At 40.7% G+C, this 19,301-nt stretch overlaps 1 protein-coding gene across 1 annotated transcript in view; it reads left to right on the top strand.

Annotated features, from left to right (window-relative positions):
* NARS2 (asparaginyl-tRNA synthetase 2, mitochondrial) overlaps nucleotides 1-19,301 on the top strand; it is a 1,353,496-nt gene that overhangs the window by 1,184,243 nt on the left and 149,952 nt on the right. Inside the window, exon 10 of the mRNA XM_044072015.1 lies at nucleotides 18,423-18,560. Coding sequence (XP_043927950.1) covers nucleotides 18,423-18,560 — 138 coding nt within the window. The remainder of the gene's footprint in view (nucleotides 1-18,422; nucleotides 18,561-19,301) is intronic.

The raw sequence follows: 19,301 nt of genomic DNA, 5'->3' as shown, positions 1-19,301 counted from the left end.
TGTCATGAGGCCCTGAGTGTTTGGCAATGGGCGATTTTTTCTCAGCGCTTTCTAGTAGCAACGCACATCCCAGGGAAGTCCAGCGTGATAGCAGACAAGCTGAGCAAGGCAATTCTGATGCCTCACTAGTGGTCTCTGAACCAGAACATAGCAGAAAAGATCTTCCCAAAATGGGGTCAGCCTTGTTGCGATCTTTTCACCACTCCCATGAATGCCAAGTGCAACAGCTACTTTACCCTTATTCCCCCGCCAGGGGAGACACCAAGAGATGTACTTGTACACGATTGGCCCTCAGGACTGTTTTATGCCTTTTCTTCCATTTCCCCTCATACCCAGAGTCATTCAGAAAGCACAGTCCTTGGGAAGGAGGATGATTTTCATTGCCCCATACCGGCCTCATCAGATTTGGTTTCCCTTCCTTTGGCTTCATCTTCAGGAGAAGCCTTGGACTCTGGACCCAGTTCCAGACCTGCTGACACATATGTCAGGCTCACTTCATCCTTCTCTCCACACCCTCAACTTGACAGTGTGGCTGCTCCACTTCCCAGTTTAGTCAGGCTTTAAAATTTCACTCCAACAGCTAAACACATATTGATGTCCTCTCATAAAGCTTCTACTAGTAGACTATATTCTAGCAAATGGAAAATATTTTCTCTCTGGGCTCAAAATAGAAACAGTGACCCTTTTTCCTGCACCTATTCATATATTCTAGAATTCCTGGTGGAACTCTTTCAACAAGGTTCAGCTGCAGCAACCATTAGAGTACAGCTGTCTGCAATTTCAAATTTCCACATTGGTGACCCTTCTTCTAACTTAATGTCACACAGGTTGTGTTAAGCTTTTTTGAAAGGTGCCTCCTTATTGAGACCTCCCTTTAAGGAACCCCTTCCCCCTTGGGATTTAAATTTTGCCCTATCTCAACTTACATTGCCACCATTTGAACCTTCTTCATCTTCGGATCTCAAATTTCTTTCCTGGAAGACCATTTTTCTGGTTGCTGTGACATCTACTAGAAGGGTCTCAAAGTTGCAAGAGTCATCTATCAAGCCGCCATATCTGATTTTTCACAAGGACAGGGTATCGTTATGAACTAATCCGTCATTTATATCTAAGGTCTGCTCTCAAGTCAATATTAATCAATCCATTGAACTTCCAGTGTCCTTCCCTAACCACAACAACAAGGCAGAATATAAACTCCATCAGTTGGACGTGCACAGACAACTCAGATTCTGTATGCATAGGACAAAAGATTTCAGGAAATCTGACCAATTATTCATCTCCTTTTCGGAGGCAAAAAAGGGTATGCCGGTTTCTAAAGTTACCCTTTCTAACTGGCTCTCGAATTGTATCACCTTTATCTATACCTCCAATAATAGAGAGCTACCATTCAAAGTTAGGGGTCATTCAACTAGAGCACTAGCTACGTCATCTGCTTTTCAGGCCAGAATTTCTATGGACAGCATTTGTGCTGCAGCTACGTGGGCCACTCCTCATACATTTATCACTCATTACAAAGTGGATTTGGCGTCCAAGGACAGGGCCTCCTTTGGGTCCACTGTGCTTAAAGGTGCACTCTCATGAGCCACCCGGGGGAAAGGTACTAGGGACGGTGTCCCATCCATGTAAGAATTAAGGTGAGATAGGACAACATAACATAAAGAAGTTATGTACTCACCATAATGTTCCATGTTTGTTGTCCATCTCGCTGTTCATTCTTACGAACCCTCCCTCCTTCCCCTATCCAAGGACTCCTAGAGGACCTAGTGGCTATCTTTACTTCTTTCAGGAGTTCCTTGATTCAGTTTGTTTCTCCTGTTTCTCTTGGGGTCCTATATATATTTACTTATGTTACTCATTAGTAAGTTAGCAACAAACAAGATCTGGAGAGTTGCACCACTGCATCATGGGATACCTACCTACCACGAGACAGGTTTAAGACTTCCAGCTGTGTATTTGGCCGAGTTGGAGCCAAGGATCGGCTCCGAACCTATCCATGTAAGAATGAATGGCAAGATGGACAACAAACATGGAACGTTATGGTGAATACATAACTTTGTTTTTTCTTCCCCCTTTTTTCTGTTTATGTGAACCTTGGAGTTCTGAAACTAGGGAATTCTGAGGGCTTGGACCCACTCGGGGAGGGGGGGGGGGCTCTGTATAAAAGCATTGTTCAGAGTGTGGTATGGCTTTAGGAGTGGTACTGTTATGAGTGTGCAATGTTTTAGAGAGTTAGAGATTTTATCTGATGTTGATAAGTTGTCAGGTAAACGACATGCAGTTATTCATACTGGATGTCTTTAAAGTATTCCTTTTGAGTAGAGACTTCACAGTAGTAACTGAAAATAACCCATAAGTCATATGCTGACTTCAGAAGATGAAGACAGTTAATTAATGCATTAAGCAGTGATACCTAGGTTTGAAACCATTCAATTTCAGCAGAAGTACATGGCTGATTATGAGCATACATATGCTGGTTTTATCTTATTATGAGTAATAGTGGTGTGAATGTTTTGCCTTGTTTACCAAAACATTTTTTTTTTTTTATTCTAAAACTGATCTAAAATCCTTGGAACTTTCAAAATATGATATTGTTATGTTTATAAGCCTTACAAAGTAATTTAGTACTTGGATAGTAAGATGTAGTTCATTGTTGTATAAAACCAAGTGAATCTCTGAAATAAAGTTTTTAAGAGTGAAGTGGAAGTAGTTTCACCTTTCAGGTCTGAGTAAAATGTGTTGATAATCATTCACCTGCTTTTTTGATAGAGAGGAGTGCAACAAGTTGTGTTTAGAAGGTTAATTAGAGCCCATACTTTTTCGTTCCTGCATCATCTTTATTTCTGTTCTGTATTTTGGTTAACCTGACATATGCATAGAAAAAACATTACTCACCATTGTCTGTTTATAATTAAGTTTCTTACTTTAGGACTGTGAAAAGAAAACAGTTAAAATTGGAAGCTCAGAGATATTATGGCACAGTTCAGAAAGTAATTACTAATACATTTAGATGGTGCAGCAGTCTTGTTGAAACTCAGCCAGTTTAGATGCATGGAAGTTGCAGAATCTGATGAGAGCAACATGTACATCATTCTTTCAGTTAAGTCTATTGATGTGCAGGCAAGGAAGGAGCATTCATTATCAGATGTAATTCACAGAAAATGTACAGTTATACAGAGTCAAATTATGCTACATGAAAATAATCCACAAGCTTTTATGAGGGAAATAAGAGTCATGGAAAGTTTTTCATGGAGATCTAGACTGCCATTTTTTCTTTATAATGTTCAATCATTTGAGAGACAATTGGCATAATGGTTAACATCTTCACCTATTCATGCACAAGGTACAAATTATGATCTTGATGTCCGGCCAATGCCTGTGTGGAGTTTGATGTTCTCCCTGTGTCTCAAAAGAATTCCTCTCACTCACCCACCCCCACCCCCAAAATAACATGCTGGATATTTCACCTCAAATCTGATCCAAGAATGAAGTTGTGGGTCACAGCACAGGATATAGACGGTGCCTATTGCAGGAAGAGTTGTATAGATCCACCGCCCATCATATCTGGGATAGCCACTCAGCAGTGAAAAAAATGACTCTAGGTGATATGGCCATGTTGACTAAATGGTCAAAGGTGTTTGCCAGTAATAAGTGGGTTGAGGTCCAGGCCTACTGTGACCTATGCCCAAGACCCAAGGTAACTATGAGAGGGGACTCTGTGCCCCTTTTGGCCAGTGTGCGCACACCACAAAGCCCAGCAGCCCTGATTCAATAAGCTACCGACCAGCCAGTATCCCATAATCTAGCTTGGATTACGTGGGATAGCTCTGTTGATCGAAAGCTGTACGTAAAACTAAACAACCTGTCAATCTTGAGCTAAAGATTGCTATACTCAATGTAGGTTTACAGACAGGATGCAATTTGGAAGTAGAGGATATGATGGTAAGGAGGACGTTGAACATCCTCAGTATACAGGAGACAAAATGGAAAGGCAGTGCAGCAAAGCCACTTGCCTTGGGATCCAGAGTGTACTACTCAGGGGGAGGGCAAACTAGAAATGGTGTGGGAATTGTGTTGAGAGACTTCAGAAGACAGTAAGGAGGTATCATTATCATTAGTGACAGACTCATGGCAGGACAGTGCACCGTTTATAATCTCAGCCTATGCCCCAGAGCAGGTTTGTGATAAAGCGGGAAAGGGTGCATTCAGACAGCAGTTGCAGGATCCACTTAGGTGGATTGATGTTAATAATGGGGGACCTGAATACACATATTGGGACAGACAGAACAGGATATGAGGACTGCCTGGGTCCACATGGTTGGGGCAGCAGGAATAAAGGAGAGACCATTCTAGACTTCTGTTTGGCAAATGGCTTGCTGGTGGCCAACACATGTTTCAGCAAGAGAGACAGTCACAAGATCACATACAAAAATGGCCAACGTGCAACTCAGGTAGGCTTCCTCCTAGTAAGAAGGGGCATTCTGATAGAATTAGGGGCTGCACAGTCATCCCCAGTGAAACATATGGCCCACAGCTTAAACCACTGGCTTCCTCAGTCAGCTGCAAGCAGTGGTCAGAGAAGACTCTAAGGTCTACAGAGACTAGGCTGAAGACCTGGAAGTTGACTAGAGAGAAAGCACAGAACTCCAAGGAAATACTTCAGGCTCAAGCACATCAGGAATAAGAGGAAATAGATGGAGTTCAAGAAGAATGGCAGAGCATCAAAACAGCATATGTGAGGACTATAAAACAGATATGCTGCTGAGACAGATATGTTAATCAGGTACGTAAGGAAAGCTGGTGATGGAATGCAGAAGTCCTGGAAGTCATCAGAAGAAAGGAGGAGGGTAGGAAGAAGTGGGAGATAGAAAAGATGGACCAGGCAAATAACTAATACTAGTTTGTTAATGTAATGGCTAAGAGAGCAGTTGCAATAGCAAAGAACAAGGTATCAGACACTCTACCAGCTTCTGGAAAGTGACTCTGTAGATGGCACAAAGAAACTCTATCAAGTTGCAAGGTAAAGACAGAAAGATAAAGAAGTTAATCATCAGACACCCTTTATAAGGGATGCCATCCCCAACCTGCACACCAGTCCACAGCACATCAGAGGTAGATGGAAGGAGTACTTCCAGCAGCGTCTGAATGAAGAAAATGCCACAGAAGCTGTACTGCCTCAGACACAGCCTACAATGAAAGAAGAAGAAAAATAGAAGCCCATCCTAGAAGAAGTAAGAACAGCACTTAGGAAAATGAAGTCAGGGAAAGCAGCAGGCTCAGCCAGCTTCACCTAGATATGATCAAGTGGTTGGGTGAGTTAGGGAAGAAATTGCTTCAGAGGGTATTCATAGCAGTATGGAGAGAGACAGGCATATCCCAGATGACTGAAGAGAAAGCATACTAGTGCTATTGTACAAAAACAAAGGGGACATTCACAACTGTGGGCAATGTACAGTATCAAACTCCTGTCATACTATGAAAATTCTGGAAAGGTACATTGATAGACAAATATGCAAATTAATAGAAAGTAAGATGGGAGATGAGCAGTTAGGATTCAGATCAGGCACAACAAACAAGATGTTTGCAGTGAGACAGACAGTTAAAAAGAAGCCAGAAATGAGGAAAGAAAGAGTTCAGCTGGGCATTCCTAGACTTGGAGGAGGCATATGACAAGGTTTCAAGAAAGCTGATTTGGGCAGTCCTGTGATAGCTCAAAGTCCCGGAAACATTGGTAAACTTAGTGTAGGCTATGTACACGGATCCAATAATACAAGTACAAACAGTGTTTGGACTCAAAGAGGGGGTTCCCAGTGGGAATGGGTGTCCTTCAGTATTCAGCTCTGAGCCTACTGCTGTTCAAACTGGTGATAGACTACATCAGCATCAGGTGGGCAGGGACAAATCTGCTGTATGCAGACAATGTAGCATTACAGGCAGACTCTGAGCAAGAACTTCAGCAGATGATAGGGGAGTGGAATGCAACTCTGAAGGCACACGGGATGAAACTGAGTGCATAGAAGATAGTAATGGCAGCAAATGGGGGAAATTAGAAGAAGCAGAGAACTGAAATAGAAGGGAAAATATTGGAACAGGTTAGCAGGTTCAAGTATCTGGGAGGGGTGCTTGAGGAGAAGGGAAGTCTGAATGAGGAGGTCAAAGCTAGACTCAGAGGGGTTGCAGCCAACTACCACAGAGTGTCAGGTGTAGTGTGTACCAGAAGAATGCCAAAGAAGCTGAAAAGTAAGATGTACAAAACAGTGGTGCTACCAGTACTACTGTATGGTACAGAAACCTGGGCAGTGAAGGCAGAGCAGCTGAGAAAGTTAGAGGTGATGGAAATTAAGTGCCTGAGACTGGTGATAGGATGTACACTGTGGGACAGACAAAGAAATGAGGACATTGGAGCAGAAGCATGTGACAGTTAAGCATGACTGTCAGAGAAGGTAAGAGAGTGGCAGTGAATTGAGAGAGATGGTGTGACAGTTGAAGCAACAACCTGACCCCATGTAGAAAAAATGGGAAAAAGTGGGTCAGTGATGATGATGATGATAATGTTCATTCATTTTTTGATGATCCATTGAAACACTTTCGGGGTTACAGGAGGATCGTGTCCCAGAGCTCAGCTGGCTCAAGCAGTGGTAAATTCAAATTTTCTGTGTTTATTTTGCAGCTGATCTCTTTTTGTAACTTTTAGGTTCATAGGTTGGTACTGGGCTATCTGCCCGAAGGCATATATTAGCCCAGCCACGTTGTGCGGTATTCACCTCCCCTTTAGTAGTTCCCTAGACCTTTGTACTAGCAGCTAGTAACCTTGGCCCCTATCTAGTAGTGCTGTTGGTGTGATCCCTGGTGTGAACTTTCTGTTACCCATCCACTCATCAAGGTTCGTCTTGAAGAGTGATAGTGAGGGGCTCTGTCTTAGTTAGATCAGGACCCTGTTCCATAGTAAGGGAAATCTCTGTGAAGGGAATCTATCCCTCCAGCATATTCTGTTCATTGTTGTGTTGAGGTTTATATCCCTAGAGCGTGTAGCTCGAGTAGATTTGGTTTTGCTAAGATGGAGCATGTTCAACAATTCTGGGTTGGACATGGCTCTATACGTTAGACAGAGATTGCCTCTGAGAAGGCAGTATGCAACAGAGAACAGTTTTAGCTTTTTCAATCGTGCAGCATAGGGCAACTGTTTGAGGCCAGTAATCCTCTTGGATAGGTACCTCTGTGGTCTCTCCAGCTGCTGGAGATGTCTAGCCAGGTACATTCCATTTGGTGCATTTTACTCAATAATGGGTCTGATGAGGGAAGAGTAGAGGGGCACCATTACATCCTTAGATCTTGATGCGAACCCTTTCGTGATCAGACGGGTCACATAAAAGGATTTTCTAACCACTTTGGCAACATGGTTATCAATGGAAAGCTGACTATCTACTTGGGTCCCTAGATCCCTTATTTCTTCTTCAGATTTCAGGGGATTACCTCCTATGTTGTAGTTTGCGGGTACTCTGTTTTTTCCAAAGGGGATTACTACGCATTTTTTTTTGCATTTAGCTTGAGACCATGGCTTTGACACCATGCATCAGTCTCATTTAGGCCCTTCTGGAGGATCTCCATGACGGCCGAAGACTCTATTATAGCACCCAGTTTGCAGTCGTCCACAAACTTAGTCAGCCACAGCCCTTCCGTGCTTGCCTGTACTTCTGAAAAGTATATGCCAAACAGGAGGGGCCCCAGGACAGAGCCCTGAGGCACACCGCTCGTTACTGGTCTGGATTCGGACATAGATCCCGCTACTGTTACTTTATGGGATCTGTCTGAGAGCCAGTTTGCGATCCATCTTGTGACGTAAGGGTTTATGCCCAGGCTGGTGAGCTTATCAATAATACCTGAATGGGGAATGGTATCAAATCCTTTAGCAAGGTCAAGGTAAGCTGTGTGTACCTCCTTTCCTTTATCTATAGCCTGAGTAACTGTCTCAAAGAAATCCACCAGGTTCAGGAGGCATGATCTGCCCTTGACAAAGCCGAACTGTGTGGGGTCCAGCGACTGGAGGTTCCCAGTCTCTCCATTTATGAGTTCCATAATGATTCGCTCTATAGCCTTACAGATCAGACTGGTCAGGCTTATTGGTCGGTAGTTCCCATGGTCAGTTGTGGCCCCACCCTTGTGTAGCGGGACCACCGTTGCCGTGCGCCATTCTATGGGCACATATCCTGTTATTATCCAACTAAGTCTTTCTTCTCCTTGCTGACACCAAGGTAAAGTCGCACTGTACTGTCGCATTTTTTTTTTCATTTCCTACAACACGTGCATAAGAAATAGAGCAACAGGCACAGCACAGCCTTCTGTCCGACAACTGTAGGTCACAAATGACCAAAATGCTGTCTGAATTGTCTCCATAATCTGTATAATATTGATACAGTGGTGGCAAGAATTATCCTGTGCACCCCAGGTAAACTTCATTCTCCAGTATTTACTTTCCTCCTTTACTGACTTGTCCTGTAATTTTGGAAATCTATATATCTCTATCCAAGCCTTCACCACATTGTGATAAAAGTACTAGATGTTCAGCCTGGTAATTACAGAAAAACCTGTGAATTTTCTTTTAAGTGCAGTGTAGCAAGCACTTGTTGTATTTGCTCCAAGTTTCACTGAAGTAATGAGTGCTATTGGTGCCAAAACATGGAGAAGAGTGGGACTGATGAAATCCAGAAGGAGACCAGAGGCCCTGATGCTTGCCAGCTCTTAGCCCCTTTTATGATGTATTGGCCATTTTTATTTTTTTTTGCCCACAAGCTGAAAACTGTCACCTATCAGTTTGTTCCTGGGGGGGGTCTGGGACAATTGCAGAGGCCACCATCCAGGCAACTCTATGCTTTAAGACCCTAACATTAACCTCTAGTAGCTGATGTGAACCCTCGTGTCATCATAGGGCCATACTACGTTCTCCCCTGACTTATATGTTTCCACACATATGCTATAGAGGGCTACCATCACAGGCTCAGTAAAACAAAGTGCACATCCCTGGTCCTAGCAGTGTTTATTGCCTGGCAAGCCCTTGCTTGAACTGTGGCAGTTAGTTAACTGGAACCAACACTGTCTACCTCAAGGATGGGAGAATCGTCATCAGTCACTCACTCCCTACCCTCCCTTGTCGGCAGTTTCACCACACAAGTTGTTATTTGAACTTGGGTCATCTAAGTTGTAGTTGGGGCTTTAGCACTCTGTACTACAGAGCAGGGCTTGAAAGGCGTGATTTGTCCTAACTGATATGCCCCTTTTTGCACTCATTATGTAAAATGGAAACTTGATAATTCAGATACACTCTGCTTTGTGAAATTAAAAATATGTAATTTATTCATTCATTAACCGAATCAATGAACTGGTGTTTTTCAGAATCTTTTCAGCCACAGCAAGTACAAGAGTAAGTGCATTTGAGTGAACTAGACTGTTTTGGGAGGTTGGAAGCGTATTTTTTGAAGGTTGGAGTAAATGTGTATACCCAGAGAAAATCACCCAGACAAAGGGATAACACAACCTCCACTCAGATAATGGCCGGAGCTCAAGATTGAGCCCCACAAATGTGAGGGAAAGTTCCTACCACTAAGCCATCATGCTACCTGAGATTGTTTTTCCAGCTTATAAAGGAAGCTGAATTGTTCACTGGACATGTTTTACAATCTGCCCCATCCAATACCACTTCCTTATACACAGAACCTCTTTTACCAGTTGTCACTGTTATGCAGCTTATACTTCGCAATAACCAGATATATAGCTTCTGATAGAAGAGATGTGTACTACAGTACTACTTTTGATTAATGAGCATAGCTTGGCTGTATTGTTCCAAGCCTGTGCATTCAGAGGTACCACTGTAGAGAGATTACATTTCCCTTCATATCTGAACTGCCTGTTGTCATAGTCCTTACATACTGAAACGTTTGTGTTCATAATGTCCAGCATTTGCCCTTGTTCATTTCCATGAGTTTTCATGTAGCAGGAGATATTTAATTTTTTCTTAAATATCTGTTATTTATTTTGCTGCTGATTTGTTAATTAATCTATCTTTTACTAAATACTGATATGCATCATATTTTGTTAGTAGCATCTAGTGCAAAGATCGTTCTCACAGAGAAACAGCTGCATGGCTTGTTCCAAGATGCATGTGTCTGTATCTGTCTGTCTTACTGTAATTACATTTGCCATTTAAGGTGGTGTTAAAAGTGCACTAGGTATGGCTACTGACATCTGCTGAATTATCTTTGTGACTGCAGCTGTCTGGTCTGGATTATTTTCACTTATTAAATTCCTTTTCTGTGGCTATCTTGTTAGGAACGTCTGTAGTTTCATGTCTTACCTCTGGGTCATGATACTGATGAGCCATGTGTTCCATTTATTTTGTAGACATATTAGCTGATTTTGTTGCTCTTCTTTCATTTTTCTCTAATTTAGATGCATCTGATATTGCTTCTTCAAGCTTTGTGGTTTGTGACAGGGTCAAACACAGCAACAGTCTTATGGTCTTATCCTTCTGGTGCGTAATATAAACGTCAGCATGCTGTTTTAGGGACAGCTAAGAGAGAAGGGAACACTGAAGTAGGCAATGAGGATCTTGAAGTCTGGAATTTATTTCAGTTTGTTCGTAGACGGAGGTCTGTGGATAATTCATTATATGATTGATGGAGGAGTCTTGCTGTGACCTGATTACTGTTTCCCATGATGAGCATAATTTGTGTTACTATAACTGGCAGTGATTTGTAATCATATTTGTCATTCTTCATTTATTTGTTTTCCATTGACTAGATGTTTTCCCTTGCGGTGTCTGCACATGTTATTTCTCTGTCCATTTTGGATGATTTTATTGACTGTCTTCTGTAATATCCTTTAAACTTGGAATTGTTTCACAGAGTATATTATGACTCTCACCCAATCCCAATCAGCCTTCAAATATCATAGCAGTGGGTCCAATTCATAGTATTTTAATTTTACTTTGTGTAAAATCACAACCTCAAGCCAACAAAACTATATCTGTTTACCTATGTATATATATGTGCGCGTGTGTGTATATGTATTTATATATATTAAATAGTTCATTGAAAGCAGTCTTTGTCAAGTGCTGGAGGTGTCATAAGAGATAAGATTGCATGCTTGTGGTTATGGTAGGTGTGAGTTTGTGTTTTAATGCTGAAACCTTCAGATGTACTGAAAATGTCCACATTAAAGTGGAAGTGTGTATGTGGGTTAGTGTTTGAGTAATGGCTAGAGAAGGAGAGAAATTTAGTGCATGTGTATGTGTGCTATATATGAAGTCTGTTTTGAATGTCTTGTTTGGTGATAGTGTTATGGAAAGGATTTTTGATCATGTAAGGTAGTATTGATGTTAAGGTCACAGGCAGAGTTACGGTTAGGGTGTGCACACATTAGTAAGGTTGTGTGGGGGAGCAAAGAAATACTCAGCATAACTGCCTGCCCACTCCCTGCCAGTACAAGTTCAGACTTCACTTTTAGTGCCCCTTGTAACTTGTGATATCATAGGGATTTGCATTGTCATGCAGTAAAATCACTCCAAGGATTTTAGCAGGGAGCACTGCACTTGACTTTGTCGTATTTTGTTGTGTTTCAAAACATTGTAAATGTAATATTATAGGTTCTTGTTGACATTTTAGTACTTCAAAAGTTACTTTTTTCCTATTTGCTGTGCTTTATTTATTTATTACATTTGTTAACCGGGTAGTGTCCAACTGGGCTAGGAGCCTGTTTTCAGGGGAGGCCCGGAGAAAAAGGGTCCAAGACAGTAACAGTAAATATACTCCAATTTAAAATGCAGTTGTACATACAGAGTAAAATTCTGGCTGAAACAGTAAACATGCTAGTAGATAAAATATAAAGTTCTTACAGAACATCAACATAATATAACACTGTGAAATTTTAACTGGAACTTCAAAGTAGTTGACAAGAATGTAGTTATATGAGCAGAATAGCTTAGTCTGAAGGTGGGATACTAGATGCAGTAGGAAATAAGGGGTGAAGGAGTAGATTAGCCTGGAGTATGGCAGGAGCAGAGCCACTGACTAGCTAGGTAGTTTTTTAGAAGTTTGAATTTGTGATAGTGTGGATTTTTTTGCTGTGGGCTGAGGACTACTACTCCAGAGTTTGGCAACTTTGAATGAGTAGAGGGAGTCACTGTAATAGTTATGTAAGAGTGTTACCTTTAGCATTAGTTTGTCAGATGATCTGAGGGACCTGAGATGAAAACTAGGCTGGACTAGGTTAGAGAGAGCAGGGCAGTTGTTAGGTTGACGGATTATTTTGTGGGCCATGGTGAGTTGATTAAGAGATAGAAGGTTAGGGAGTTCTAGCCAGATTAGTTGGGAGAGGGAAGTACAGTGGTGAGCCTTGTATGAATGATTAGTGACAAACTTAGCAATTTTGTTGTAACTGGATTCTGGGTTATTGAGGTCAGATTTACGCTGGTTTGTAAATATATGAGAGCTGTAGAGAAGAGTAGAAGGGAGGTGTGACCTAGCAGTGGCCAACCTGACTCTTTCAGTTAGGAAAGATTTAGCCCTGCAAAGGGTACCGAGTTTGCTATGAACTTTTTTAATTGTCAGAGAAATATGCTTATCAAATTTTAGATCTTCATCTATTGTGAAGCCTAGTCGTTTGGCCTGGTTTGTGGGGTCTATATTGGTGCCGTTTGAGGAGAAAATAGAGAGAGGGTGTTGGTGTGGTCTGGATCTCTTGTTTCTGAAGACTATTATCTTAGTTTTGTCTGTGTTTAGTATAAGTTGGTGATTATCGAGGTGTTTTTCTATGTCTTGAAGTAAAGTTTGGATTTTGATTTGAAGATCCTGGGGTGAGGAGGGTGAGCAGATGAGTGTAGTGTCATCGGCGTACTGGACGATGGAGGCTAGATCAGTTGCAGAGCTGAGGTTGTTGGTAAATATGCTAAAGAGGAGAGGGCCTAGAATAGAACCTTGGGGGACACCGACAGAGATGGGGAGAAGGGGGGAAAGATTATTCTCCCATTTGGTGGCTTGTTGTCGATTGGATAGATGGCTATGGAACCAGAACAGGGAAGATGTAGTGAGGCCATAGGAGGAGAGCTTGTTGAGTAGCAGTTGGTGAGAGACAGTATCAAAGGCTTTTGACATGTCAAGAAAGATAGAACAGACAAGCTGGCCTTCATTTAGGAGGTGCTGAATGGTGTTGATGAAAGTTATTAGGGCAGTGCTAGTACTATGTTTTGGTCTAAAACCATGTTGTCAGCTGGATAACAGGTTATTAGTTAGGAGGTTGTTAAGGGGTTGATTGTGGATGCACTTTTCAAGGATTTTTGCAAGGGGGAGAGGATGGCTAAGGGACAGTAATTAGTTTGCTCTTTAGAGGTGCCACCTTTGTGAAGGGGAATGATGTGTGATGTTCTCCAGAGCAGTGGTAATAATGGGGTAGGCTATATAAGGTGCAGCGAATTTTAAAAATGTATTTTTAATTTTTAAATCATGGAACTCGGGTAAGATGTGTGTTTTGTGTATTTTTTCACATCTTCCCTTTTCTCTGAGTTTATGTGACCTCTTAGTATGCAGGAAATATTAGGGGTATTGAGGTAGAGCCCCTCATCAGGAAATAACTGTATCACTTGCTGAAGATTCTAGAAAACTCAAGTAATCATTAACTGGACATTCCAAGGAAAGTTGAAAGAAATTGAAGCATAATTTAAAATATCATGAATGTGGACAGCATATTCACACAAACACACAATTATAGAAAACAAATATTTTTTTTCCTCCATCTCTCCTTTCATGTTCTTAGCAGCTCCTTGTATTTTCTCCTGTGCTTATTCCTCCTCAGTGACTAGAATCCTGGACCTGAACTGCTTGAGTCCTAGCAAGTTGTCCTTGTGACAGAACAATTGCTGTTGCCATCAGCATAGGTAGTGGTTATTTATGTACCTCATTCATTAGCACTTAGGAGTTTTTCCGTATCTCGTAGTCACATCTCTCTTCGTATATTTTAACACTAGGTGTAGCTCCTCTGCAGCCATGCCTTCTCTTGTCCATATATTCTAGTGTTTTAGTATTGACTGACATCATTGGACTCACAGATGGTAACCATTTGAAATAAGCCAGTCCCAAAACACAGAGACTCAATGGCTGAAAAAACAAACTTACACATACCAAGAAGATGATCATTTCCCAGAATATTCCCTTTTCTCCAAGGTATAGCAAACTTGGAAGTGATATATATAAGTTTAGGGAGGGGAGCTTGCCACCATGCAAGAAAAGAAGTTTAAAGGAGAACAGTGTTTTTGATTTATACTTCTAGATTTTAGATCTGTTTATAGCATGTCTGCACTCACCACTATTTCAAGTGCTGACATGTCAGAGGGGAGTCCTCCTGGAATCCCTTTTCTGCTCTTCCATGGCTGTCTACTTAGACAATATCAAAGGTCAGATCCATTCTCATGTCATACCCTTTTCTAAGGAAAAAGTCAGAAGAACTTGCTTTCTTTAGTGTATCCCCCATAATGCTTGATTACGGACATCCACAGTGCGAATTGAAGGTTCCATACCAGAGCTTGAGCTGCTCTGTATAGATTATGATGTCCTGGTCCAGGCATTCCCTCACTAAGTCTCTTATGTGGTAACACTCATCACAAGTGTAAGGGAGCATGCAGTCACATGGGGAGGGCATACTGGCTCAGGCAGTGATGCACGTTACTAGTTCCTCACCTAAGAGGAGGGGGTAGAACCTATACTTCCAAGATGTTTTTGAGAGCATAAAGTACCCTTATAGTTTCCTGAATGACGGCCTCATCAGATAGCTCACACCTCCATGTCTGGGATAACAAATAACACTCAAATCCATTTGGAGGGATGCTTGATGATCATCAGTCACAGGAGCAAACAGGCATTTTCTGGAGATATGGCCAAGAACCATTCAGATGGCTACATTTTTCCCATATTGATGAATGATTTTTGAAACTTATGTATTACTTTATACAGTTTCAGTTTTGATATTTACATGTTGTCTGTTTTGTTGTGTTGTCTGCTGTCTTCATGTACACCATACTCAGAGTGCACCTGCTTCAGATAAGAGGACATGATCTGCAGTACTTTTTACATATATTACTGCAGCATATCCTTGTGCTTCATTTACTGTATGTATAATGCCTGGGAAGTAAGCACTGCAGTAAAGATAAAGTTGAAGTTTTTGTTTTTTTCATCTGTTACTTCACAGGGCTACTCTGCAAATCACTGAGTAGGAGATGAGGAACAGAAATATGCCTCTATAGCATTTACAATATTAGCTAAGTTAATTGTGTCTCCCTTTCTAAATACAAACAGGGTGAGTAGTTAAAGAGTATGTGGGAACACTGCTATGTTTTCATGAGTGAACTTTTACTCACAGCAGACCAAGTCATAAGCCAGATGACAAACCTTTTTTAAAGCAAAAGTTTAAAGATAAAGATAAATTATTGGATGTTGCCATGATTGGCATTGGATGGCCCCAGTCTTCCCCCACTCTGAGGATATGCATGCCCATCCTTACAGTGCAAGCTCCAACAGATGGCTGAGATGCTAATCAAACTCAGGCTACCTGGTTCATTATCAGGGCTTTATCCAGGTTCTACTTTAGAACAGCGAACTATCAGATGATCAAATGCTGTTACTTCGACCCCTAAACATAGAACTGGCAAAAGAGCGAACGGCCGGAACAGTGATTTGGAAAAAAATCGCTGGGCCATTGTCTGGGTTGTGCCGTTTCCTCCACTGTAGTGCGATCTCGGAGTTGGTATAGCTAAGTGGGGGGGGGGCAAAGCCCCCCATTTTATTTAGTGTAATTTTTTATTTTTTTTTTTATTTTGGGACCAGCAATTTTTTTCCATGGGAAAAAAAATCGCTGTTCTGGCTGTTCACTGTTTTTGCGATTCAGAGTTTAGGGGTCGATATAACAGCATTCGATCATTTGATCTTTCATTGTTATAATATAGAACCTTAATCCATTTATGTCAACTTTATTTAGTGGCTCTTTCTAGCAAAAAATTGAAAACTATTATAAAAGTTTTTTTTTACTAGATTGCAGCTCATAAACTTTGGAAGACATAAAACAGATGTAATAGATGCATTTTCCACATACACATGTAGACAGCAGAATTTGACTACTGCCATTCTATGTTAGCAGAACTAATACATCAGGAATATTTATGTATTATATGCTGGTAACATACAGTAAGCTGTAGGAAGAAGACATACTGGCTGTTATAAATTGCATCAATATGGCAGTCCACACCAGGCCATTTGGGGGGTTTAACATGGTAATAATATCCACTTACAATGAGGCAGAGGTATTAATACTGCAAAGAAGGTCAAGTTATGACAAATTTGTTTCATTTTGTGGGTGAGGTTGTCATTTAAAAGTAGGTGAATACAAAGGTCATGTTTGCTTCATCACTCTTTCTTGCAATGCAGTCCCAAGAGTACCTTCTGAATATGAAGTTTAAGTACTCATCCCACTGATCTTTTATGTCTGTACCTGATTTTTGTAGTTTTCTATGCAGTTTGCTTTTATGTAAAATTGCTCACCACTCTGGAACAGAATTACAGCATTTGCAACACCTTATAGCTGTTCAGGCACTTTCTTACCTTGTAAACAAAAGAGGGCCACAAAGTTCTGCTTAGCATATTGAAACTGATAAAACAAAATTAGTGTTGCTGCAGAAAACCTGTTCAAATCCTTTCGGAAGAGGATTCATGAAAGATATTGCCATTCTAATTTAGTGGAAAGAAGTAATGAAAGAAACAATATGACCAGGTAAGGCACAGTTTGGTGAAATGGAGTTCATTCTAGGAAACAGTAGTCTTGGCTGAAAAAGCTATGCGTATGCCTGCCCTTGTTATCGTATTTTTTGGGTAGAAGCAATTGTGAAATATTTTTAACTACTAGCAAGGGCAGTTATTTATTTTTATTTGTTTTCCGGGGTAGAGCAGTGACCTCCAGGACCTTTTTCACACTCAGTCTGGGAGCAGTGTCTGGTTAAGTGACTTGCTTAGAGTCACACAGTTGGGCAACAGAGGCTTAGGGAATCAAACCATGCACCATTGGACCACAGAAAACAGTTTAACAGCTCCTTAATTTAGAACTGCATAACAGATTATGATAGGAATAAAAACATTTCTGAACATAGTTATCCTCTGTTGAATAACTGGATATTTTTTTGCTTTGTGTAGCTGGTCTTTGCCTTAGTTATGAGAATAAACTATGCTCTGCAAAATCAGGGAAATTAGTTACTTTACTGATCTGTCTAAAAGCAAGGAAGTAGTAAAGCAGGTCATAAAAAAAAAAGAGCATCTGACAACTGTCTTAGTGATGCAAAGAAAGCCAGTGTTTAAAGCACTGTAGTTCTGTGTCACTGAAGACATGACACTGAAAAAGGGGGTGAGGAAAGACAAAATGGCATCACTGAAACACCGACTCATTCTAGTAAGGAGCCTTGGCTGAAACTTAGAATATTTCATTATGGTATTGCAAGAACAAATTAAAAAAAAATAACATACTCTGAGTGTATCAGATGCATTATAATGTGTAGAAGAATACTACTTGATTAAAAAAATATGTATATTTTTTACAATTCCTGTTCGTATTTGTCCTTTAAGTGCTTATAACAGTAGACACTTTAGAGAGAGATGTCACATTTACCTCCACTGTCTCATCTCCAGAAGTAGATTACTTTACTCTGACTTGTACAGATGTACAGGCTGCCATAGGCTTCATGTATAGCCTGAAGCAGAAGAAGAATTTCCTTCTCACTACCATGTTTGGAGGCTTCATACATAGCTTTAGTTGGATAGAAGTAGAGGAGCTGGAACCAGCACTTCTGGAGAGATGGTAAGATAATTCAGTAGCTGTTAGTGCTGAGGTGAGTGAGCAGAGGATTTGAAAAGGAAGACTGCAGTGGAGCTGTACACTCTTTTATAGAGCTGCTGTTTTTTTGACATGCATGATGATTAAATGCTGTAAAATATGTTGTTTATTCTCATCACAGTATGAAAGATAATGAAAAATCAGTATCTTCTTTCACTGATATTGACAAGACTCGGGCCAGTTATATAAGATAATTTCTAGGGATTCCTTTGCAGGACCGCCACAGAAGAGCTTTATATATTAATCCTAGCAGTGACAATAGAAAACTTCATTGAGTTGAGCAAATCAAAGGTGTGCTTTACTACAGCTGGAGCTGCTGTGGTCATTTTTGTCATAATTAGGATAATATTTTTTAATACTGAACAAATGTAATGTATGCATTCAGCATGTCCAACACGTATACTGCTGAGCAGCAATGTCTTGTGAAAAATTAAGTTAAAGAAAATAATTTTTATTTTCAGATAGATGCTTGCGAGTGTTTTGATATTCTCTTTCTTTCCCTCTCTTAGTGGGGTCATGATCTGCAGACTGAGCATGAAAAGTACCTTGTTCAGCACTGTGGTAATGTTCCGGTGTTTGTTGTTAATTATCCGTATGACCTCAAACCTTTCTATGCTAGAGACAATGATGATGGACCCCAGCGCACGGTAAGCAAACCTCACTGGGCTTATGTACTTATTCATTCATTCATTTATTTAGCTACCATTATGTTGTGAAAGTTTGCTATGAGGCACATCATGTAAGCTGCATAAATTTTCTTATTGATAGGAAATACAGGTTATGACGTTAACATCAGGGATATGGCCCACTTCTTTAGTTATTTACATACAGGTAAATTCATTTATTTTTATTACTTAATTTTCACTCAGCTTCACTTTGAACAGAAATGGTGATAAGGGATCATCCTTTAAAAGGTAAACCAAAGACAGCAGCTTCCATGTGCAGCTGCAATACCCTAATATTGTGCTGCAGTGCAAGTTCCAGGTCTTACCAACAGTATGTATTGTGGGACTGGAACTCATACATGTCTGCCTTTCCAGTTGCTTGGGTTGACGGTAATACCTACTAACCTGACCTCTTGTTATTTAGTCTGGTATTGTAATGCAGAGCATTCCAGAGCTATATTGTTAACCTGTTAGCTTTAAACAGGGTTAGCAGTGCACCAGTAATGTAGGAGCTACTTAGACTAGTGGAACAAGTTAAGGAATTAATTCTCATGTGTTTGATGCTATCAGAGGAAAGACTAAGTATCCAAAATGCGACTTCCTTTACATAGCAAGAGAGGATACTACAGTATCCTACAAATGTTATAGCAAACATTCAGTTTTCTTTGGATAAATGTCTGGCAGGACATAGAAACAGACATGAGATGCATTCAGAAAGGCATT

This window comes from Protopterus annectens, chromosome 5.part0, assembly GCF_019279795.1.
Source record: "Protopterus annectens isolate FY-2018-M chromosome 5.part0, PAN1.0, whole genome shotgun sequence".
Lineage (NCBI taxonomy): Eukaryota > Metazoa > Chordata > Ceratodontiformes > Protopteridae > Protopterus > Protopterus annectens.
This window is presented reverse-complemented; position numbering and strand designations above follow the sequence as displayed.